Source organism: Ips typographus, linkage group LG10, assembly GCF_016097725.1.
Source record: "Ips typographus isolate SLU linkage group LG10, UJ_Ityp_2.0, whole genome shotgun sequence".
Classification (NCBI taxonomy): domain Eukaryota; kingdom Metazoa; phylum Arthropoda; class Insecta; order Coleoptera; family Curculionidae; genus Ips; species Ips typographus.
The window spans coordinates 4,454,024-4,479,602 of NC_138431.1; the positions used below are offsets into that span (position 1 = coordinate 4,454,024).

At 36.1% G+C, this 25,579-nt stretch overlaps 2 protein-coding genes across 16 annotated transcripts in view; one reads left to right on the forward strand and one right to left on the reverse strand.

Annotated features, from left to right (window-relative positions):
• Positions 1-14,666, forward strand: part of LOC145734536 (tyrosine-protein kinase-like otk) — a 72,831-nt gene extending 58,165 nt beyond the window's left edge. The window contains exons 15-21 of one of the 3 annotated variants that reach the window (XR_014179436.1): positions 1,142-1,279; positions 1,330-1,519; positions 1,576-1,885; positions 3,853-4,098; positions 4,159-4,380; positions 4,431-6,700; positions 6,872-10,482. Coding sequence is in view for 2 of the 3 variants with exons in the window: in XM_081987979.1 (XP_081844105.1) it covers positions 1,142-1,279; positions 1,330-1,519; positions 1,576-1,885; positions 3,853-4,098; positions 4,159-4,380; positions 4,431-4,517 (1,193 nt within the window). In the remaining variant the exon portion in view is untranslated. Of the gene's footprint in view, positions 1-1,141; positions 1,280-1,329; positions 1,520-1,575; positions 1,886-3,852; positions 4,099-4,158; positions 4,381-4,430; positions 10,483-14,539 lie in introns of those variants that run through there. The other 2 variants (XM_081987979.1, XM_081987980.1) reach the window with 2 other exon arrangements.
• MEP-1 (zinc finger protein MEP-1) overlaps positions 1-25,579 on the reverse strand; it is an 82,808-nt gene that overhangs the window by 23,720 nt on the left and 33,509 nt on the right. For 6 of the 13 annotated variants that reach the window (XM_081987961.1, XM_081987964.1, XM_081987962.1 and 3 more), the window contains 3 exons: positions 24,666-24,881; positions 24,474-24,600; positions 21,245-21,740 (listed from right to left, as the gene is read on the reverse strand). In XM_081987961.1, the coding sequence (XP_081844087.1) occupies positions 21,592-21,740; positions 24,474-24,600; positions 24,666-24,881 (492 nt within the window). In that variant the 3' untranslated portion in view covers positions 21,245-21,591. Of the gene's footprint in view, positions 1-10,547; positions 10,646-10,706; positions 10,748-21,244; positions 21,741-23,211; positions 23,350-23,426; positions 24,601-24,665; positions 24,882-25,579 lie in introns of those variants that run through there. The other 7 variants (XM_081987963.1, XM_081987966.1, XM_081987971.1 and 4 more) reach the window with 7 other exon arrangements.

Here is a 25,579-nt window from a genome sequence, read left to right on the forward strand (position 1 = left end):
AGCAAGAGAATTATGGTCATAACTCAGTTATTTTTGGGCTTTCAGCGTGCTGTAAAAACTCACTGTAATCCTCTTTAAGTCCTCTATCCAACCGTCACACAAAACTGAAAGCGCAGTTGCCACATTTCTCCAAAAAATTCAAAAATGTACTTTCCATAAACATTCTTTCAGCACAGCAAGAGAATTATGGTCATAACTCAGTTATTTTTGGGCTTTCAGCGTGCTGTAAAAACTCACTGTAATCCTCTTTAAGTCCTCTATCCAACCGTCTCACAAAACTGAAAGCGCATTTGCCACATTTCTCCAGAAAATTCAAAAATGTACTTTCCATAAACATTCTTTCAGCACAGCAAGAGACTTATGGTCATAACTCAGTTATTTTTGGGCTTTCAGCATGCTGTAAAAACTCACTGTAATCCTCTTTTAGTCCTCTATCCAACCGTCACACAAAACTGGAAGCGCAGTTGCCACATTTCTCCAAAAAATTTGAAAATGTAGTTTCCATAACTTTCTTTCAGCGCAGCAAGAGACTTATGGTCATAACTCAGTTAATTTTGGGCTTTCAGCATGCTGTAAAAACTCACTGTAATCCTCTTTAAGTCCTCTATTCAAACGTCACACAAAAATGGAAGCGCAGTTGCCACATTTCTCCACAAAATTCAAAAATGTAGTTTCCATAAACGTTCTTTCAGCACAGCAAGACACTTACGGTCATAACTCAGTTATTTTTGGGCTTTCAGCATGCTGTACAAGCTCACTGTAATCCTCTTTGAGTCCTCTGTCCAACCGTCACACAAAACTGGAAGCGCAGTTGCCACATTTCTCCAAAAAATTCTAAAATGTACTTTCCATAAACGTTCTTTCAGCACAGCAAGAGACTTATGGTCATAACTCAGTTATTTTTGGGCTTTTAGCATGCTTTAAAAACTCACTGTAATCCTCTTTAAGTCCTCTATCCAACCGTCACACAAAACTGTAAGCGCAGTTGCCACATTTCTCCAGAAAATTCTAAATTGTAGTTTTCACAATATTGGCACAGCAAGATAATTGTGGTCATAACTCGGTTATTTTTGGACTTTCAGCATTCTGTCAAAGCTCACCGTGAATTTCATTTTTAGTAGAAATGAAGTTTTGTCAACAGGTCCCCAAGCAGACGCCACTGTGACCAAAGCATTCCTCATCACCATGTCAGTAGCAGGGGCGTACATCGTTTTAGTTATCGGCTTAATGGTGTGGTGCAAATACGTGCGAAGATCCCGGAAATTACCGATCGGAGACAGTAAGTGTGGTTGTCAATCTGGGGCACGCTTACAGGGTGGATTTACACAGGCAAAGCCGACAATGGCGACATGGAAAACCAGGAACTGAAACCCACAGAGAACGGAACTGGCCCGGGACCATCCAAAACCGCGTTAAACGGCGTGGAAAGCCACAAGGAAGGCCAGAAAAGCGACGGAGCGGACACCTGCAACTCTCAAGCTTCCAACCAATCGAAAAAGTCCAAAACTTCCTACGACAAGTAAAACTCCCACCGCAAACTGTCAAACGTTATGTTGGTAACAAAAATATTTGCAGATTATCCTTCAGTAGAAATTTACTGAAAGAACTAACTCTGATTGGTCGCGGAGAGTTTGGGGATGTGATGCTGGGAAAAGTATTGGAAACTGCACTCAGTAAAAGGAGTTCAGGCAGTTCTCAAGATGAAGCCAAAGACTTGCCAGTTCTGGTTAAAGTTTTAAGTCAAACCAAAGATGATAACTGTCTAGCGGAATTTAAGCGAGAAATTGATATGTTCAGCAAGTTGAATCACGAGCATATCACCAGGCTATTTGGTTTGTGCAGAGAACAGGAACCACATTATCTCATCATGGAACATACTGAATGGGTGAGTAAGGTTTTTAAATAACGGACAGAAAAACATTGATAAGTGCATGGGGTAGATAAAGACGGAAAACCTTATAAAGCAGTAGGCAAACAATTTTTCTGCGTGGTTGTCAAATATCTCTATAAATTCCCTGACTAGATTACTTGTAACGTTGCTTAGTCATCTGTCAAAAATGGAACAAATCTGACAGAACCTCAAAACGAAACAAAATTCTTCCAACAAAACAAACTGAATAAGAATTGACAGTGATGACATACTTGACTTCAATGGTCGCACTGTGACGTCAGAGTGGGTGCCAAAAGACATTATTGGCGCTTAAAAATGGCAATAACATTTCTTAATTAACATTGATTGCTTTATAGGGTGATTTGAAAAAATTTAGTGAGGATTCCAAAAATGTGCTTAAAACGGTCATTTTCTCATTCCAACTGGGTTTCACAAACAATTTTGTCCCTGACTGTCTTTCTGACAGTTCAAATTTGGAAACCGCTTTTTTCCCGGACTGTAACAAATTTTGTAGTGTTTTTTCAGGTTATTGAATGGGAAATTTAGTGGGGATTCCAAAAATGTGCTTAAAACGGTCATTTTCTCACTCCAACTGGGTTTCACAAGCAATTTTGTCCCTGACTGTCTTTCTGACAGTTCAAACTCGAAAACCGCTTTTCTCCCTGACTGTACCAAATTTTGTAGTGTTTTTTCAGGTTATTGAATGGGAAATTTGTGGGGATTCCAAAAATGTGCTTAAAACGGTCATTTTCTCACTCCAACTGGGTTTTACAAGCAATTTTGTAACTGACTGTCTTTCTGACAGTTCAAACTCGGAAACCGCTTTTCTCCCTGACTGTACCAAATTTTGTAGTGTTTTTTCAGGTTATTGAATGGGAAATTTGGTGAGGATTCCAAAAATGTGCTTAAAACGGTCATTTTCTCACTCCAACTGGGTTTTACAAGCAATTTTGTCCCTGACTGTCTTTCTGACAGTTCAAACTCGGAAACCGCTTTTCTCTCTGACTGTACCAAATTTTGTAGTGTTTTTTCAGGTTATTGAATGGGAAATTTAGTGAGGATTCCAAAAATGTGCTTAAAACGGTCATTTTCTCACTCCAACTGGGTTTTACAAGCAATTTTGTCCCTGACTGTCTTTCTGACAGTTCAAACTCGGAAACCACTTTTCTCCCTGACTGTACCAAATTTTGTACTGTTTTTTCAGGTTATTGGACAGGAAATTTAATGAGGATTCCAAAAATGTGCTTAAAACGGTCATTTTCTCACTCCAACTGGGTTTTACAAGCAATTTCGTCCCTGACTGTCTTTCTGACAGTTCAAACTCGGAAACCGCTTTTCTCCCGGACTGTATCAAATTTTGTAGTGTTTTTTCAGGTTATTGAATGGGAAATTTAGTGAGGATTCCAAAAATGTGCTTAAAACGGTCATTTTCTCACTCCAACTGGGTTTTACAAACAATTTTGTCCCTGACTGTCTTTCTGACAGTTCAAACTCGGAAACCGCTTTTCTCCCTGACTGTACCAAATTTTGTAGTGTTTTTTCAGGTTATTGGACAGGAAATTTAATGAGGATTCCAAAAATGTGCTTAAAACGGTCATTTTCTCATTCCAACTGGGTTTTAGAAGCAATTTTATCCCTGACTGTCTTTCTGACAGGTCAAATTTGGAAACCGCTTTTTTCCCGGACTGTATCAAATTTTGTAGTGTTTTTTCAGGTTATTGAATGGGAAATTTGGTGAGGATTCCAAAAATGTGCTTAAAACGGTCATTTTCTCACTCCAACTGTGTTTCACAAGCAATTTTATCCCTGACTGTCTTTCTGACCGCTTTACTTAAGAATTGACAGTGATGACATACTTGACGCTGTTCAACGGTCACACTGTGACGTCAGAGTGGGTGCCAAAAGACATTATTGGCGCTTAAAAATGGCAATAACATTTCTTAATTGACATTGCTTTATAGGGTGATTTAAAAAAATTCCTATTGGCGACCAAATCGGGTAACACCCCAGCATTGACCATCACCCAAAACGTGTGCATTGCCCAGCAAATAACCAAGGCCATGGACCATTTAGCCGCCCAACGAATGGTACACAAAGACCTCGCGGCCAGAAATTGCCTAATCACCTCCACTTTAGTGGTGAAAGTGGGTTTGCCCCGGATGACCAAAGAGCCTTACAGTCAAGAGTATTGCAAGCACGTCAACCAGGTTATTTTCAAATTTTTTCCCATTTTAAGGTTCTTTTTCAATGGTTCTTTTGCCGTACAGATTATTCCGTTGAGGTGGCTACCATACGAGGCAGTGTACGAGGATGAGTACTCTACCAAGAGTGACGTGTACTCATTTGCTGTGTTGGTGTTTGAGATATTTTCTCAAGGAGAGTTGCCGCACTCCAAAATCAACGATAACAGTTTCTTGACCAAGTTGAAGGAGAATAAATTGGAGTGGAAAAGCCACGCGGCTACTCCAGAGCCTTTACAAGAATTACAGGTAAGTTAACCATTTTAAAATTCGCTAAATAATCCTTCTGGGATTTACAGGAATTGTGCTGGGACTATAATCCTCAAAACAGGCCTTCATTCTCCCAATTATCAAACGATATTAGCGACATTCTGAAAACCCTGTAAATATTCTCATTTATCAGTTTTTAAGCTCAAAAATCACTGGTCAATTGTTAAATTGCTTACAAAAGCAATTAATAATAACAAATTTCAAGCATTTTTTTTTATAATAAGACTGTATATACCCAATTCCCAATAAGTAAACTACTAAGTAGTATATTATAAGACACTAATAACGAATTATTTATATTATGTAGGCTTCCATGAATTAGTTAGGTTAGGTGAGTGTGACTTTTTAAACGTGAAACGAACGTTATTTTGTTACGTTGTGTATATTTATGTAAGTATTTTGTTAGAATTGTAAGTAATTTTAATGTTTTTTTTTTACGTAATTTCTTCGTTTCCCTTGATCTCTGATTGTTTTTTACTTTTGAACTAAATAAGTGTCCGGCACGTTAGACAGGAAGCTTCTTCATCGAAATGATAGCAGAATGCTTCTTTGATGTCTTAGAGTTGTCAAATTACATCTGGATGCTTCCCACTGTCCCGACAGTGTCAAATGGAAGCAATACAGCTAGTCCCTGTCTTTGAATTGTCAAAAAATGCTACCAGAAGCTTGTGGACTGTCAAAACTAATGTTTTCAGTCAAATCAGTCTTTTCAATCACTAAACAATAATAGTTATTTGACATTTTCACTATAGTCACTGTACAGGGTGGTCAAAAGAGGATTTAAAGACCTTCAAATTGATAGATTGTCCACCTTGTAACTGTGTCCTTGGCGGTCTTTTCAAACTGCGTTTCTGACCGCTTTTCTCGCTGACTGTACCAAATTTTGTAGTGTTTTTCAGGTTATTGGACAGGAATTTTAATGAGGATTCCAAAAATGTGCTTAAAAAGGTCATTTTCTCTTTCCAGGTGGGTTTTACAAGCAATTTTGTCCCTGACTGTCTTTTCAAACTATGTTTCTGACAGTTTAAATTCGAAAACTGCTTTTCTCCCTGACTGTACCAAATTGTGTAGTGTTTTTTCAGGTTATTGAATGGGAAATTTAGTGAGGATTCCAAAAATGTGCGTAAAACGGTCATTTTCTAACTACAAGTGCGTTTCACAAGCAATTTTGTCCCTGACTGTCTTTCTGACAGTTCAAACTCGAAAGCCGCTTTTCTCTCGGACTGTACCAAATTTTGTGGTGTTTTTTCAGGTTATTGAATGGGAAATTTAGTGAGGATTCCAAAAATGTGCTTAAAACGGTCATTTTCTCACTCCAACTGAGTTTCAGAAGCAATTTTGTCCCTGACTGTCTTTCTGACAGTTCAAACTCGGAAACCGCTTTTCTCCCTGACTGTACCAAATTTTGTAGTGTTTTTTCAGGTTATTGAATGGGAAATTTAGTGAGGATTCCAAAAATGTGCTTAAAACGGTCATTTTCTCACTCCAACTAGGTTTTAGAAGCAATTTTGTCCCCGACTGTCTTTTCAAACTATGTTTCTGACAGTTCAAATTCAAAAACCGCTTTTTTTCCTGACTGTACCAAATTTTGTAGTGTTTTTTCAGGTTATTGAATAGGAAATTTAGTGAGGATTCCAAAAATGTGCTTAAAACGGTCATTTTCTCCTTCCAAGTGGGTTTTACAAGCAATTTTGTCCCCGACTGTCTTTTCAAACTATGTTTCTGACAGTTTAAATTCGAAAACCGCTTTTCTCCCTGACTGTACCAAATTTTGTAGTGTTTCTTCAGGTTATTGAATGGGAAATTTAGTGAGGATTCCAAAAATGTGCTTAAAACGGTCATTTTCTCACTACAACTGGGTTTCACAAGCAATTTTGTCCCTGACTGTCTTTCTGACAGTTCAAACTCGGAAACTGGTTTTCTCCCGGACTGTACCAAATTTTGTAGTGTTTTTTCAGGTTATTGAATGGGAAATTTAGTGAGGATTCTAAAAATGTGCTTAAAACGGTCATTTTCTCACTCCAACTGGGTTTCAGAAGCAATTTTGTCCCTGACTGTCTTTCTGACAGTTCAAACTCGGAAACCGCTTTTCTCCCTGACTGTACCAAATTTTGTACTGTTTTTTCAGCTTATTGAATGGGAAATTTAGTGAGGATTCCAAAAATGTGCTTAAAACGGTCATTTTCTCCTTCCAAGTGGGTTTTACAAGCAATTTTGTCCCTGACTGTCTTTTCAAACTATGTTTCTGACAGTTCAAATTCGAAAACCGCTTTTCTCCCTGACTGTACCAAATTTTGTAGTGTTTCTTCAGGTTATTGAATGGGAAATTTAGTGAGGATTCCAAAAATGTGCTTAAAACGGTCATTTTCTCACTCCAACTGAGTTTCAGAAGCAATTTTGTCCCTGACTGTCTTTCTGACAGTTCAAACTCGGAAACCGCTTTTCTCCCTGACTGTACCAAATTTTGTAGTGTTTTTTCAGGTTATTGAATAGGAAATTTAGTGAGGATTCCAAAAATGTGCTTAAAACGGTCATTTTCTCCTTCCAAGTGGGTTTTACAAGCAATTTTGTCCCCGACTGTCTTTTCAAACTATGTTTCTGACAGTTTAAATTCGAAAACCGCTTTTCTCCCTGACTGTACCAAATTTTGTAGTGTTTCTTCAGGTTATTGAATGGGAAATTTAGTGAGGATTCCAAAAATGTGCTTAAAACGGCCATTTTCTCACTCCAACTGGGTTTCACAAGCAATTTTGTCCTTGACTGTCTTTCTGACAGTTCAAACTCGGAAACCGCTTTTCTCCCGGACTGTACCAAATTTTGTAGTGTTTCTTCAGGTTATTGAATAGGAAATTTAGTGAGGATTCCAAAAATGTGCTTAAAACGGTCATTTTCTCCTTCCAAGTGGGTTTTACAAGCAATTTTGTCCCCGACTGTCTTTTCAAACTATGTTTCTGACAGTTTAAATTCGAAAACCGCTTTTCTCCCTGACTGTACCAAATTTTGTAGTGTTTCTTCAGGTTATTGAATGGGAAATTTAGTGAGGATTCCAAAAATGTGCTTAAAACGGCCATTTTCTCACTCCAACTGGGTTTCACAAGCAATTTTGTCCTTGACTGTCTTTCTGACAGTTCAAACTCGGAAACCGCTTTTCTCCCGGACTGTACCAAATTTTGTAGTGTTTCTTCAGGTTATTGAATGGGAAATTTAGTGAGGATTCCAAAAATGTGCTTAAAACGGTCATTTTCTCACTACAACTGGGTTTCACAAGCAATTTTGTCCCTGACTGTCTTTCTGACAGTTCAAACTCGGAAACTGGTTTTCTCCCGGACTGTACCAAATTTTGTAGTGTTTTTTCAGGTTATTGAATGGGAAATTTAGTGAGGATTCCAAAAATGTGCTTAAAACGGTCATTTTCTCACTCCAACTGGGTTTCACAAGCAATTTTGTCCTTGACTGTCTTTCTGACAGTTCAAACTCGGAAACCGCTTTTCTCCCGGACTGTACCAAATTTTGTAGTGTTTCTTCAGGTTATTGAATGGGAAATTTAGTGAGGATTCCAAAAATGTGCTTAAAACGGTCATTTTCTCACTCCAACTGGGTTTCAGAAGCAATTTTGTCCCTGACTGTCTTTCTGACAGTTCAAACTCGGAAACCGCTTTTCTCCCTGACTGTACCAAATTTTGTACTGTTTTTTCAGCTTATTGAATGGGAAATTTAGTGAGGATTCCAAAAATGTGCTTAAAACGGTCATTTTCTCCTTCCAAGTGGGTTTTACAAGCAATTTTGTCCCTGACTGTCTTTTCAAACTATGTTTCTGACAGTTCAAATTCGAAAACCGCTTTTCTCCCTGACTGTACCAAATTTTGTAGTGTTTCTTCAGGTTATTGAATGGGAAATTTAGTGAGGATTCCAAAAATGTGCTTAAAACGGCCATTTTCTCACTCCAATTAGGTTTTAGAAGCAATTTTGTACCTGGCTGTCCTTTCAAACTATGTTTCTGAGTTTAAATTCGAAAACCGCTTTTCTCCTGGACTGTACCAAATTTTGTAGTGTTTTTTCAGGTTATTGGGCAGGAAATTTAGTGGGGATTTCAAAAATGTGCCTAAAACGGTAATTTTTCACCTGCAAGTGGGTTTTACAAGCAATTTTGTCCCTGACTGTCTTTCTGACAGTTCAAACTCGGAAACTGCTTTTCTTCCTGACTGTACCAAATTTTGTAGTGTTTTTTCAGCTTATTGAATGGGAAATTTAGTGAGGATTCCAAAAATGTGCTTAAAACGGTCATTTTCTCACTCCAACTGGGTTTTACAAGCAATTTTGACCCTGACTGTCTTTCTGACAGTTCAAATTCGGAAATCGCTTTTCTCCCTGACTGTACCAAATTTTGTACTGTTTTTTCAGCTTATTGAATGGGAAATTTAGTGAGGATTCCAAAAATGTGCTTAAAACGGTCATTTTCTCACTCCAACTGGGTTTTACAAGCAATTTTGACCCTGACTGTCTTTCTGACAGTTCAAACTCGGAAACCGCTTTTCTCCCTGACTATACCCAATTTTGTAGTGTTTTTTCAGGTTATTAAATGGGAAATTTAGTGAGGATTCCAAAAATGTGCTTAAAACGGTCATTTTCTCACTCCAACTGGGTTTCACAAGCAATTTTGTCCTTGACTGTCTTTCTGACAGTTCGAACTCGCAAACCGCTTTTCTCCCTGACTATACCCAATTTTGTAGTGTTTTTTCAGGTTATTAAATGGGAAATTTAGTGAGGATTCCAAAAATGTGCTTAAAACGGTCATTTTCTCACTCCAACTGGGTTTCACAAGCAATTTTGTCCCTGACTGTCTTTCTGACAGTTCAAACTCGGAAACCGCTTTTCTCCCTGACTATACCCAATTTTGTAGTGTTTTTTCAGGTTATTAAATGGGAAATTTAGTGAGGATTCCAAAAATGTGCTTAAAACGGTCATTTTCTCACTCCAACTGGGTTTCACAAGCAATTTTGTCCCTGACTGTCTTTCTGACAGTTCAAACTCGCAAACCGCTTTTCTCCCTGACTATACCCAATTTTGTAGTGTTTTTTCAGGTTATTGAATGGGAAATTTAGTGAGGATTCTAAAAATGTGCTTAAAACGGTCATTTTCTCACTCCAACTGGGTTTCAGAAGCAATTTTGTCCCTGACTGTGTTTCTGACAGTTCAAACTCGGAAACCGCTTTTCTCCCTGACTGTACCAAATTTTGTAGTGTTTTTTCAGGTTATTGGACAGGAAATTTAATGAGGATTCCAAAAATGTGCTTAAAACACTCATTTTCTAACTGCAAGTCAGGTTTACAGGCGATTTTGTGTTTGACCACCCTGTAAAGTCAATTAATAAAATGTGCCGACACTGCATAATCCACTTTTTTTTATAATCATATATGAATAATGTAAAATTTCTTAGGAGGTTTACAAGACTTATTACAATTATTGACAACATATTTTAAAACGAATTACTGCTGTACATATCATTATTATGGTTTAAATCTAAGTTGTATGAGGAAAGATTAAATTGTATTGGGCCTAAAAACCGAAAAAGTATGGCAAAAATCACAGTACAATGGCGTGACGTAGTCACGCCATTTAAACAGGATTTTTCGCCTTAACTGATATTTTTGTTGTATATTTAGCGTATTTGAAAGCCACTGAACACTGCCAAAAACAACTTTTTTGTACGGTTTTTGAGAGACTGTCTTATTTTGTATTTATATTAGGATATTTACTAGATGTAGTCATTTTACACGTTTACATCACACTTTGATGGTTTTATAACAACATAACGAATTTACTAAGAAGCAACATTAAAATGTTTTTGTACTAGTAATTAAGTAGCTTTGTAATATTTTTAATGTTAATAAATGCACAGCATGTTCCATATTAACATTTCTTTTAGATCTGTCTGTGTGAATAATAATTATTATAAATAACTCCAAAACGTAGCTTCGGTTAATAATAATATTTATGATGTAGGCGGTTTCGATTAATTTCTACGATTTGTTCATATTGTGATACATATAATATTCTAAATTATAAAAGCCTTAAAGAGTATTCAGGGTGTTTTATTTTATTGTTATACCCCAGAAGCCTGTATACAAGAAAATGATTTTTTTTACCTGCATTACAAGAATCTTCTCTTCACTGACAATTTTCTTCTGGAATAACAGGAAGAACCATTTCCTGGCTGGATTTGCAGTTTGGCACTCTTCAGACCCTCAAAAAAAGTGGAAACAAATTGAAATAATGTATTTTTGTCCTGAATTTTACCGTTTTACCTCCTCACTTATTAATCTTGCCAATTGAACAATTTCAGTATCTGGAAAACAACAAACCATTCGGGACCAGTAGAATAAAAGAAGCTCACCTTTTACAAAATAATGTGATTATATTACTTTTTGTGTTACACGCGTTTTACCAGCTATTCAAATGATAAACTTGGGCTAATATAAAAATAAAATATACCACATTATACCTGATGGTAAACTACAAAAAGGTGTCCCAAATTTTTGGAAGAAAAAAGTTAAAAATATCTCGAAAACTATGGCAAGTACACTTGAGTGCATTGCAGACAGTTTTCCATCTGTAACTCCCTTAAATAACCATTTAGGGCAAAAAGGCTTTAAAGCAATCTTGTAGAGCGTGAAATTTCCTACAAATCTTTAATTTATACTTTTGGTGTAGCTCCTCAAACAACGGAGCTATGTTGAACCTAGGGAGTTAATGAAATACTCCACTGTCACTACTCTAACTCGACCAATATGTCTTTGTTTTAGTGATTTACCGTCACAGTTTGGACTATCTTTTACCTTCTTTGACTTTTTGACGTAAATTGTCAAATAACCGAGTTATTTACGGTTAAAGAAAAAAGTAGTCAAAATAACTCCTTTAGTCTGTAAAAGGGAATTTTGACGCCCTCTAGGGACCAAACCGTCCAAGTTACAAAGTCATGTGACCATATTTTTGGAAACGTCACAGTCTGGACTATCTTTTACCTTCTTTGACTTTTTGACGTAAATTGTCAAATAACCGAGTTATTTACGGTTAAAGAAAAAAGTAGTCAAAATCACTCCTTTAGTCTGTAAAAGGGAATTTTGACGCCCTCTAGGGACCAAACCGTCCAAGTTACAAAGTCATGTGACCATATTTTTAGAAACGTCACAGTCTGGACTATCTTTTACCTTCTTTGACTTTTTGACGTAAACTGTCAAATAACCGAGTTATTTACGGTTAAAGAAAAAAGTAGTCAAAATCACTCCTTTAGTCTGTAAAAGGGAATTTTGACGCCCTCTAGGGACCAAACCGTCCAAGTTACAAAGTCATGTGACCATATTTTTAGAAACGTCACAGTCTGGACTATCTTTTACCTTCTTTGACTTTTTGACGTAAATTGTCAAATAACCGAGTTATTTACGGTTAAAGAAGAAAGTAGTCAAATCACTCCTTTAGGCGTAAATTTACCGTGACAAGTGACGTTTTCTGTCATTAATTTGAAAAGCACTAAAATCTGAATTACTACACTTTTCATGCACCCCCCGTATAGTACCCACACACTGACGGACTGTAAAACTTACAGGGATTAGTTTGGAAGTTCTTTACAAACATTTTTGCTCCCTATCAATTTTTTTTGAGTTATTTAGCAAAAATTGGTTTAATGCAACAACTTTTCAAATCAATTGTGGTGGAAATTTGAACACCCTGTAACTCGGTTATTTTTGATAATTTGGGGAGATTGAACCACTCAAATTAACCGTCTTGACCTCCTCTTTCCAGTGGTGTTGAGCAAAAAATTCTATCTCAAAAATTGCATGGAGGATGACCAAGAACAGTCAATTACCATACTTTTCAAGCACACCCTGTATACTGGAAGCCAAAACGGTCCTGTACATTTACGGTGTTGGGTTAAAGAGTTGATCAGGAACGTTTTTGATTCCCTGCAATTTTTTTGTAAATTTCACCGTTTTTGAGTTATTTAGGAAAAGCTGTTTGGTGCGACAAATTTACACTGTTAAGGACAGTCAGGGACAAAATCGTCTGTAAAACCCACTTGGAGTAACCGAATCATGTTTTTAAGCACATTTTTGGAATCCTCATTAAATTTCCTATCCAATAACCTGAAAAAACATTACAAAATTTGGTACAGCCCGGGAGAAAAGCGGTTTCCGAGTTTGAACTGTCAGAAAGGCAGCCAGGGACAAAATTGCTTTTAAAACCCACTTGGAGGAAGAAAATGACAGTTTTAAGCACATTTTTGGAATCCTCACTAAATTTCCCATTCAATAACCTGAAAAAACACTACAAAATTTGGTACAGTCAGGGAGAAAAGCGGTTTCCAAATATGAACTGTCAGAAACACAGTTTGAAAAGACAGCCAGGGACAAAATTGCTTGTAAAACCCACTTGTAGTTAGAAAATGACCGTTTTGAGCACATTTTTGGAATCCTCACTAAATTTCCCATTCAATAACCTGAAAAAACACTACAAAATTTGGTACAGTCAGGGAGAAAAGCGGTTTCCGAGTTTGAACTGTCAGAAAGACAGTCAGGGACAAAATTGCTTTTAAAACCCACTTGGAGGAAGAAAATGACAGTTTTAAGCACATTTTTGGAATCCTCATTAAATGTCCTATCCAATAACCTGAAAAAACACTACAAAATTTGGTACAGTCCGAGAGAAAAGCGGTTTCCGAGTTTGAACTGTCAGAAAGACAGTCAGGGACAAAATTGCTTGTAAAACCCAGTTGGAGTTAGAAAATGACCGTTTTGAGCACATTTTTGGAATCCTCATTAAATATCCTATCCAATAACCTGAAAAACACTACAAAATTTGGTACAGCCCGGGAGAAAAGCGGTTTCCGAGTTTGAACTGTCAGAAAGACAGTCAGGAACAAAATTGCTTGTAAAACCCACTTGTAGTTAGAAAATGACCGTTTTAAGCACATTTTTGAAATCCTCACTAAATTTCCCATTCAATAACCCGAAAAAACACTACAAAATTTGGTACAGTCAGGGAGAAAAGCGGTTTCCGAATTTGAACTGTCAGAAAGACAGCCAGGGACAAAATTGCTTTTAAAACCCACTTGGAGGGAGAAAATGACAGTTTTAAGCACATTTTTGGAATCCTCATTAAATGTCCTATCCAATAACCTGAAAAAAACACTACAAAATTTGATACAGTCCGGGAGAAAAGCGGTGTCAAAGTTTGAACTAACAAGAACACAGTTTGAAAGGACACTCAGTGACAAAATAAAAAAAAATTACGAAGTCAAAAATTGTGTTTCCCTCTATACTTTTTGGTTGCCTGGACTACAAAACCACATTCAAATATGCCTTAAAAAAAATCACAAACACTTAAATCGGGTAAACTTGGAGGCCCGAATGATTGAAATCTGAAGAAAGCAAAAACAGCCTTTTTCCTACCAGTTATTTAACTTTTTCTTCTAAAATTGGACACCTCCTGTAAAATGGCTGTAAACATACAGTTTTCAAATCAAAATGTGAACTATTTTTATATACGACTTAAAATTGTTTTATTTACATGCAAAAACAAATAATAAGCGACTTGGGGAGGGGCAATTTCAGTTGGAATCGCTTCTTCGACTGAATCGCTCAGCCTTAGTAGACGACGTTCCTTCATCGTTATCTAAAACAAAATCACCCTGTTTTTCCTTCCAGAGATTAGCATCAAGCGAAAAGTTGGAAAAATAATAAATAAAAAAATTAAAACGTAATTAAATTTATTATCATATTATATTTCTTTATTCTCTATACAACGAACAAGTTTCAAAATATAGTATCAAAAAATCATTTTTTTTTTTTTGTTGGAAAGTCTCTTGCTTCACCCATTTCAGGATTTGATCTTAAGTGCTAAAAAAAACCCACATAAAAAGACAGGTTTACACGGCAAGTATTATAATGTCCGTAAACGCACTTTTCATTGATGAGAACGATTTTATTCCTACTAAAGGCTATACGATATAAAAACTGTTTTCCAATTGCCAGAGGCCTCTAGGACCATTTTTTTCCTCTAAATGCTATTGAGAATCGTCCAAAAAGTGCCTGAAGCTTCTAGAAATGTCTTAAACCTTCCCAGACTTGTTTTACATTTTCAGAAGCCTCTAGGACCCGTTTGAATTGTCCCTCAAGTTGACTCTGAAGATGAAGACAATCAGGAGGATCCTGTGATCGTTTCTTCAAGATCTTCAAGTCCTTCCCCCCTTAAGAAAGCAAGAAATTAACCGAATTCTTCTTACTGTTATGTTTTAAATTAATTTTCTATGACAATAAACTTTTTTTTATTAGTCGACAGTTTCAGATTTTACGCTCAACCCTGAAACTGCTTTAACATTTCAAGGAGACAAAATAGATAGAAGAATTGAAAAGATTTTCATGCTCTACAACCCTAAGGCCCTAAGTTTTTCGGTGCATGGGTAAAATTTATCCGATCAAAAAAAAAAACAAGAAAAATAATAAAATTACAAACTTTCATGAGCGGATATCTCGAAAACTATACAAGATATCAAAAAACTTGACGGAATAAAACTTGTAGCAAATTTAATCAGCTTTCATTTTGTTTGAAGAGGTCTTGTCGGTAGGACACATAGTTTCCGCGATATAAGCAAAAAACCGAAAAATGAAACTTTGATAACCAGAATAGAGTCCGCATATACGGTTTCAGTGTCATAAAATGGCGATTTCTGCCGTCAAAATGTTAAAGTTCAACTTGGTCACGTGACTATAAGTTGGTGATTTTTTTTGCTAAAACCATCGGTTTCTAAGTTATTGACCAGAAAAAAGTAGTGATGGGTAATTTACCAGTAAAGTAAATATTTTACTTTACTAGGAAAGTTTGACTGGTGGAATACTGTGATTTTGACACCGCTTTCCTCCCTGATTGTACCAAATTTTGTAGTGTTTTTCCAGGTTATTGGATAGGAAATTTAGTGAGGATTCCAAAAATGTGCTTAAAACGGTCATTTTCTCACTCCAACCGGGTGTCACAAGCAATTTTGTCCCTGGCTGTCTTTCTGACAGTTCAAACTCGGAAACCGCTTTTCTCCCGGACTGTACCAAATTTTGTAGTGTTTTTTCAGGTTATTGAATGGGAAATTTAGTGAGGATTCCAAAAATGTGCTCAAAACGGTCATTTTCTAACTACAAGTGGGTTTCACAAGCAATTTTGTCCCTGGCTGTCTTTCTGACAGTTCAAACTCGGAAACCGCTTTTCTCCCGGACTGTACCAAATTTTGTAGTGTTTTTTCAGGTTATTGGATAGGAAATTTAGTGAGGATTCCAAAAATGTGCTTAAAACGGTCATTTTCTCCCTCCAAGTGGGTTTTAAAAGTAATTTTGTCCCTGGCTGTCTTTCTGACAGTTCAAACTCGAAAACCGTTTTTCTCCCTGACTGTATCAAATTTTTTAGTGTTTTTTCAGGTTGTTGGACAGGAAATTTAATGAGGATTCCAAAAATGTGCTTAAAACGGTCATTTTCTAACTACAAGTGGGTTTCACAAGCAATTTTGTCCCTGACTGTCTTTCTGACAGTTCAAACTCGGAAACCGCTTTTCTCCCGGACTGTACCAAATTTTGTAGTATTTTTTCAGGTTATTGGATAGGACATTTAATGAGTATTCCAAAAATGTGCTTAAAACGGTCATTTTCTCCCTCCAAGTGGGTTTTAAAAGCAATTTTGTCCCTGGCTGTCTTTCTGACAGTTCAAACTCGAAAACCGCCTTTCTCCCTGACTGTACCAAATTTTGTAGTGTTTTTTCAGGTTATTGAATGGGAAATTTAGTGAGGATTCCAAAAATGTGCTCAAAACGGTCATTTTCTAACTACAAGTGGGTTTCACAAGCAATTTTGTCCCTGGCTGTCTTTCTGACAGTTCAAACTCGGAAACCGCTTTTCTCCCGGACTGTACCAAATTTTGTAGTGTTTTTTCAGGTTATTGGATAGGAAATTTAGTGAGGATTCCAAAAATGTGCTTAAAACGGTAATTTTCTCCCTCCAAGTGGGTTTTAAAAGCAATTTTGTCCCTGGCTGTCTTTCTGACAGTTCAAACTCGGAAACCGCTTTTCTCCCGGACTGTACCAAATTTTGTAATGTTTTTTCAGGTTATTGAATGGGAAATTTAGTGAGGATTCCAAAAATGTGCTCAAAACGGTCATTTTCTAACTACAAGTGGGTTTCACAAGCAATTTTGTCCCTGACTGTCTTTCTGACAGTTCAAACTCGGAAACCGCTTTTCTCCCGGACTGTACCAAATTTTGTAATGTTTTTTCAGGTTATTGAATGGGAAATTTAGTGAGGATTCCAAAAATGTGCTCAAAACGGTCATTTTCTAACTACAAGTGGGTTTCACAAGCAATTTTGTCCCTGACTGTCTTTCTGACAGTTCAAACTCGGAAACCGCTTTTCTCCCGGACTGTACCAAATTTTGTAGTGTTTTTTCAGGTTATTGGATAGGACATTTAACGAGGATTCCAAAAATGTGCTTAAAACTGTCATTTTCTCCCTCCAACTGGATTTCACAAGCAATTTTGTCCCTGGCTGTCTTTCTGACAGTTCAAACTCGGAAACCGCTTTTCTCCCTGACTGTACCAAATTTTGTAGTGTTTTTTCAGGTTATTGAATGGGAAATTTAGTGAGGATTCCAAAAATGTGCTTAAAACGGTCATTTTCTCACTCCAACTGGGTTTCACAAGCAATTTTGTCCCTGGCTGTCTTTCTGACAGTTCAAACTCGGAAACCGCTTTTCTCCCGGACTGTACCAAATTTTGTAGTGTTTTTTCAGGTTATTGGATAGGAAATTTAATGAGGATTCCAAAAATGTGCTTGAAAACATGATTCGGTTACTCTAAATGGGTTTTAAAGACGATTTTGTCCCTGACTGTCCTTAACAGTCTCGATATATCGATTAACAAAATCGATTATTTACTAATTTTTTATTTATTAATATTAATAACTAATCCAAACAAGGTTACGAAGTCAAAAATTGTGTTTCCCTCTATACTTTTTGGTTGCCTGGACTACAAAACAAGGCACATTCAAATATACCTACAAAAAATCACAAACACTTAAATCGGGTAAACTTGGAGGCCGGAATGATCTGAAGAAAGCAAAAACAGCCTTTTTCCTACCAGTTATTTAACTTTTTCTTCTAAAATTGGACACCTCCTGTAAAATGGCTGTAAACATACAGTTTTCAAATCAAAATGTGAACTATTCTTATATACGACTTAAAATTGTTTTATTTACATGCAAAAACAAATAATAAGCGACTTGGGGAGGGGCAATTTCAGTTGGAATCGCTTCTTCGACTGAATCGCTCAGCCTTAGTAGACGACGTTCCTTCATCGTTATCTACAACAAAATCACCCTGTTTTTCCTTCCAGAGATTAGCATCAAGCGAAAAGTTGGAAAAATAATAAATAAAAAAATTAAAACGTAATTAAATTTATTATCATATTATATTTCTTTATTCTCTATACAACGAACAAGTTTCAAAATATAGTATCAAAAAATCATTTTTTTTTTTTTGTTGGAAAGTCTCTTGCTTCACCCATTTCAGGATTTGATCTTAAGTGCTAAAAAAAACCCACATAAAAAGACAGGTTCACACGGCAAGTATTATAATGTCCGTAAACGCACTTTTCATTGATGAGAACGATTTTATTCCTACTAAAGGCTATACGATATAAAAACTGTTTTCCAATTGCCAGAGGCCTCTAGGACCATTTTTTTTCCTCTAAATGCTATTGAGAATCGTCCAAAAAGTGCCTGAAGCTTCTAGAAATGTCTTAAACCTTCCCAGACTTGTTTTACATTTTCAGAAGCCTCTAGGACCCGTTTGAATTGTCCCTCAAGTTGACTCTGAAGATGAAGACAATCAGGAGGATCCTGTGATCGTTTCTTCAAGATCTTCAAGTCCTTCCCCCCTTAAGAAAGCAAGAAATTAACCGAATTCTTCTTACTGTTATGTTTTAAATTAATTTTCTATGACAATAAACTTTTTTTTATTAGTAGACAGTTTCAGAGTTTACGCTCAACCCTGAAACTGCTTTAACATTTCAAGGAGACAAAATAGATAGAAGAATTGAAAAGATTTTCATGCTCTACAACCCTAAGGCCCTAAGTTTTTCGGTGCATGGGTAAAATTTATCCGATCAAAAAAAAAAACAAGAAAAATAATAAAATTACAAACTTTCATGAGCGGATATCTCGAAAACTATACAAAATATCAAAAAACTTGGCGGAATAAAACTTGTAGCAAATTTAATCAGCTTTCATTTTGTTTGAAGAGGTCTGTCGGTAGGACACATAGTTTCCGCGATATAAGCAAAAAACCGAAAAATGAAACTTTCATAACCAGAATAAAGTCCGCATATACGGTTTCAGTGTCATAAAATGGCGATTTCTGCCGTCAAAATGCTAAAGTTCAACTTGGTCACGTGACTATAAGTTAGTGATTTTTTTGCTAAAACCATCGGTTTCTAAGTTATTGACCAGAAAAAAGTAGTAATGGGTAATTTACCAGTAAAGTAAATATTTTACTTTACTAGGACAGTTTGACTGGTGGAATACTGTGATTTTGACACCGCTTTCCTCCCTGATTGTACCAAATTTTGTAGTGTTTTTCCAGGTTATTGGATAGGAAATTTAGTGAGGATTCCAAAAATGTGCTTAAAACTGTCATTTTCTCCCTCCAACTGGGTTTCAGAAGCAATTTTGTCCCTGGCTGTCTTTCTGACAGTTCAAACTCGGAAACCGCTTTTCTCCCGGACTGTACCAAATTTTGTAGTGTTTTTTCAGGTTATTGGATAGAAAATTTAATGAGGATTCCAAAAATGTGCTTAAAACGGTAATTTTTCCACTCCAACTGGGTTTTAGAAGCAATTTTGTCCCTGACTGTCTTTCTGACAGTTCAAACTCGGAAACCGCTTTTCTCCCGGAGTGTACCAAATTTTGTAGTGTTTTTTCAGGTTATTGGATAGGAAATTTAGTGAGGATTCCAAAAATGTGCTTAAAACGGTCATTTTCTCACTCCAACTGGGTTTCACAAGCAATTTTGTCCCTGGCTGTCTTTCTGACAGTTCAAACTCGGAAACCGATTTTCTCCCGGACTGTACCAAATTTTGTAGTGTTTTTTCAGGTTATTGGATAGGAAATTTAGTGAGGATTCCAAAAATGTGCTTAAAACGGTCATTTTCTCCCTCCAACTGGGTTTCACAAGCAATTTTGTCCCTGGCTGTCTTTCTGACAGTTCAAACTCGGAAACCGCTTTTCTCCCGGACTGTACCAAATTATGTAGTGTTTTTTCAGGTTATTGGATAGGACATTTAGTGAGGATTCCAAAAAGGTGCTTAAAACTGTCATTTTCTCCCTCCAACTGGGTTTCTGAAGCAATTTTGTCCCTGGCTGACTTTCTGACAGTTCAAACTCGGAAACCGCTTTTCTCCCGGAGTGTACCAAATTTTGTAGTGTTTTTTCAGGTTATTGGATAAGAAATTTAGTGAGGATTCCAAAAATGTGCTTAAAACGGTCATTTTCTCCCTCCAACTGGGTTTTAAAAGCAATTTTGTCCCTGGCTGTCTTTCTGACAGTTCAAACTTGAAAACCGCTTTTCTCCCGGACTGTACCAAATTTTGTAGTGTTTTTTCAGGTTATTGAATGGGAAATTTAATGAGGATTCCAAAAATGTGCTTAAAACGGTCATTTTCTAACTACAAGTGGGTTTCACAAGCAATTTTGTCCCTGACTGTCTTTCTGACAGTTCAAACTCGGAAACCGCTTTTCTCCCGGACTGTACCAAATTTTGTAGTATTTTTTCAGGTTATTGGATAGGACATTTAATGAGTATTCCAAAAATGTGCTTAAAACGGTCATTTTCTCCCTCCAAGTGGGTTTTAAAAGCAATTTTGTCCCTGGCTGTCTTTCTGACAGTTCAAACTCGAAAACCGCCTTTCTCCCTGACTGTACCAAATTTTGTAGTGTTTTTTCAGGTTATTGAATGGGAAATTTAGTGAGGATTCCAAAAATGTGCTCAAAACGGTCATTTTCTAACTACAACTGGATTTCACAAGCAATTTTGTCCCTGGCTGTCTTTCTGACAGTTCAAACTCGGAAACCGCTTTTCTCCCGGACTGTACCAAATTTTGTAGTGTTTTTTCAGGTTATTGGATAGGAAATTTAATGAGGATTCCAAAAATGTGCTTGAAAACATGATTCGGTTACTCCAAATGGGTTTTAAAGACGATTTTGTCCCTGACTGTCCTTAACAGTCTCGATATATCGATTAACAAAATCGATTATTTACTAATTTTTTATTTATTAATATTAATAACTAATCCAAACAAGGTTACGAAGTCAAAAATTGTGTTTCCCTCTATACTTTTTGGTTGCCTGGACTACAAAACAAGGCACATTCAAATATACCTAAAAAAAATCACAAACACTTAAATCGGGTAAACTTGGAGGCCGGAATGATCTGAAGAAAGCAAAAACAGCCTTTTTCCTACCAGTTATTTAACTTTTTCTTCTAAAATTGGACACCTCCTGTAAAATGGCTGTAAACAAACAGTTTTCAAATCAAAATGTGAACTATTCTTATATACGACTTAAAATTGTTTTATTTACATGCAAAAACGAATAATAAGCGACTTGGGGAGGGGCAATTTCAGTTGGAATCGCTTCTTCGACTGAATCGCTCAGCCTTAGTAGACGACGTTCCTTCATCGTTATCTACAACAAAATCACCCTGTTTTTCCTTCCAGAGATTAGCATCAAGCGAAAAGTTGGAAAAATAATAAATAAAAAAATTAAAACGTAATTAAATTTATTATCATATTATATTTCTTTATTCTCTATACAACGAACAAGTTTCAAAATATAGTATCAAAAAATCATTTTTTTTTTTTGTTGGAAAGTCTCTTGCTTCACCCATTTCAGGATTTGATCTTAAGTGCTAAAAAAAACCCACATAAAAAGACAGGTTTACACGGCAAGTATTATAATGTCCGTAAACGCACTTTTCATTGATGAGAACGATTTTATTCCTACTAAAGGCTATACGATATAAAAACTGTTTTCCAATTGCCAGAGGCCTCTAGGACCATTTTTTTCCTCTAAATGCTATTGAGAATCGACCAAAAAGTGCCTGAAGCTTCTAGAAATGTCTTAAACCTTCCCAGACTTGTTTTACATTTTCAGAAGCCTCTAGGACCCGTTTGAATTGTCCCTCAAGTTGACTCTGAAGATGAAGACAATCAGGAGGATCCTGTGATCGTTTCTTCAAGATCTTCAAGTCCTTCCCCCCTTAAGAAAGCAAGAAATTAACCGAATTCTTCTTACTGTTATGTTTTAAATTAATTTTCTATGACAATAAACTTTTTTTTATTAGTGGACAGTTTCAGATTTTACGCTCAACCCTGAAACTGCTTTAACATTTCAAAGAGACAATAGATGAAGAATTGAAAAGATTTTCATGCTCTACAACCCTATGGCCAGTATTTAGCTTTTCGGTGCATGGGTAAAATTTATCCGATCAAAAAAAAAAACAAGAAAAATTATAAAATTACAAACTTTCATGAGCGGATATCTCGAAAACTATACAAAATATCAAAAAACTTGACGGAATAAAACTTGTAGCAAATTTAATCAGCTTTCATTTTGTTTCAAGAGGTCTTGTCGGTAGGACACATAGTTTCCAAAGCAAAAAACCGAAAAATGAAACTTTCATAACCAGAATAAAGTCCGCATATACGGTTTCAGTGTCATAAAATGGCGATTTCTGCCGTCAAAATGTTAAAGATCAACTTGGTCACGTGACTATAAGTTAGTGATTTTTTTGCTAAAACCATCGGTTTCTAAGTTATTGACCAGAAAAAAGTAGTGATGGGTAATTTACCAGTAAAGTAAATATTTTACTTTACTAGGAAAGTTTGACTGGTGGAATACTGTGATTTTGACACCGCTTTTCTCCCTGACTGTACCAAATTTTGTAATGTTTTTTCAGGTTATTGGATAGGAAATTTAGTGAGGATTCCAAAAATGTGCTTAAAACGGTCATTTTTTCACTCCAACTGGGTTTCACAAGCAATTTTGTCCCTGGCTGTCTTTCTGACAGTTCAAACTCGAAAACCGTTTTTCTCCCTGACTGTACCAAATTTTGTAGTGTTTTTTCAGGTTATTGAATGGGAAATTTAGTGAGGATTGCAAAAATGTGCTCAAAACGGTCATTTTCTAACTACAAGTGGGTTTCACAAGCAATTTTGTCCCTGACTGTCTTTCTGACAGTTCAAACTCGGAAACCGCTTTTCTCCCGGACTGTACCAAATTTTGTAGTGTTTTTTCAGGTTATTGGATAGGAAATTTAATGAGGATTCCAAAAATGTGCTTGAAAACATGATTCGGTTACTCCAAATGGGTTTTAAAGACGATTTTGTCCCTGACTGTCCTTAACAGTCTCGATATATCGATTAACAAAATCGATTATTTACTAATTTTTTATTTATTAATATTAATAACTAATCCAAACAAGGTTACGAAGTCAAAAATTGTGTTTCCCTCTATACTTTTTGGTTGCCTGGGCTACAAAACAAGGCACATTCAAATATACCTAAAAAAAATCACAAACACTTAAATCGGGTAAACTTGGAGGCCGGAATGATCTGAAGAAAGCAAAAACAGCCTTTTTCCTACCAGTTATTTAACTTTTTCTTCTAAAATTGGACACCTCCTGTAAAATGGCTGTAAACATACAGTTTTCAAATCAAAATGTGAACTATTCTTATATACGACTTAAAATTGTTTTATTTACATGCAAAAACAAATAATAAGCGACTTGGGGAGGGGCAATTTCAGTTGGAATCGCTTCTTCGACTGAATCGCTCAGCCTTAGTAGACGACGTTCCTTCATCGTTATCTACAACAAAATCACCCTGTTTTTCCTTGCAGAGATTAGCATCAAGCGAAAAGTTGGAAAAATAATAAATAAAAAAATTAAAACGTAATTAAATTTATTATCATATTATATTTCTTTATTCTCTATACAACGAACAAGTTTCAAAATATAGTATCAAAAAATCATTTTTTTTTTTTTGTTGGAAAGTCTCTTGCTTCACCCATTTCAGGATTTGATCTTAAGTGCTAAAAAAAACCCACATAAAAAGACAGGTTTACACGGCAAGTATTATAATGTCCGTAAACGCACTTTTCATTGATGAGAACGATTTTATTCCTACTAAAGGCTATACGATATAAATAAATGTAAATATTACCCTAATAGAAGCTAATCTACGCTTTTCCGGCTGGAAAACTATGTACACGATGCATAACAAGGTTTGTTCAACTGATCGGTGGGAAAAAAGGACAAATTGCCGTAAATTGCAACACTGTTGGTAGTTGTTGCACTTTCTTGACCAATCACAGTCACTAGTAGACGTTTTAAGTCCAATATTTTACAGGACAATTCCTCTGGTATTTTTTAAAATAACAAAAAATACTTCTTCTATTAACTATTAGTGGTATTTCAACAAATTAACCTTATACCAATATTTTTTTAGGTGTTTAACGTTAATTACCCAAATTTGTACAAAAACTCGTCCAATGTCACTAAAACTTCCTTTTTAAACAGGTTTTGCCAAAAAAAAAGTCAATGTGGAGTTCAAATTTTAGCTGAAAAGTATCGCCCTGCAAAACGTCGCACAGAGAAAATACAGGGTGTCCCAGAGTGTCTGCATAAAATTGTCCTAGCGCAATTTAAAACTTTAAATTTATCCAAAATTAGACTCACTCTCTTAGAGAATTTTTTAAACTGGATTAATACACTATAACAATAAAAAATCATGCACTAAATCCTTTTTAAGGCTCGTATTGGACACATTAAATGAACTACTCTTATTATGGGACATCCTGTAGTTCTATCAGGACTATCAACGCCTCTAGTTCCAACGTTTTTTTTTCAGTTGAAAAATACAAAAAATACATCAAAGCAAAGAGTTTGGCGAAAAAAAAATTAAAAGCTCCTAAAGCGCGAGATTTACCTACTTTTGCTGGTACCCGCGGCATTTTTGGTCGCCGAACCGCTCTCTTTGGCCCCGTTCGTCGACGATTTGGGCGGTTGCGGGATGATCGTGATTTCGTCGTTGATTTTTAAAGGCTTCAGCTCGGTATTCTGGTAAATTTGGCACAACAAAACCGCTCAGAAACGCACTCGGAATTTGCGTTGAAAAGACTTACCTTAGAGGCGGCCGAAGGCGACGCTCCTGAGGTAGATGACTTCTTGTCCATGACCCGTTTGGCGACGACGCTGTGCGCCGAGTACACGTGGTTTTCGAATTGTTTGTACATGCCGAACGTTGCCGTGCACACTGTACATTTGTACGACAAATGTGCCGGTTTCAGGGTCATGTTGTGGTCTCTGGCCACGTGGTTTAGCAGTTTCCATTGATACACCTGGACACGTGACAAAACACACATTATACACGGTGTAAATAAAGATGAAAGTTTAAAAAATTAACTTTCCAATGGTAATATAAACTTTGATTGGTTGGTTATACAGGGTAGTCCAGTTTTAAATGTCAATAAATCACCAATCCATAGCCAATTAAAAAATAAGTTGACATTCATTATGCCATTTTCCTGAAAGGTGCTTCCTAAAGAAAATACAATCTTTCAAATTTCTGTTTAAAAAATCGGTTTTTTCTCATAACTGTCAGACCGTTGGAGCAATATTGATCAAATTTGGAACAAGCACTTTATTACACGTTATTACGGTCAAAGACCCAAAACTAACCCAACCCAACTTAAAAATTGTCTTGGAAACGGAAAATTCACTTAAGAAGTTTAAAAAATATTATTTTAGCCAGATTTCATAGTTTCCAGACAAACTAAAAGACTTAAGTTTTGAAAATTGAATTAAAAAAGATAAAAATTTCAGAAGCTTAAAAGTTGTGTTTATAACCAGTTTTCATGCAAATCGAGAGACTTTAATACTAAAAATTGACTTGTAGACATAAAAACTACTTTTTCACGAATTTGTTACTACAAAATCATACATTTAAACGTTAAAAATTGACTTGAACCCCAAAATGTGACTGAACTAATGAAAAGTGACATCAGAAGCTTAAAATTTGCATTTGAAGTAAGTTTTC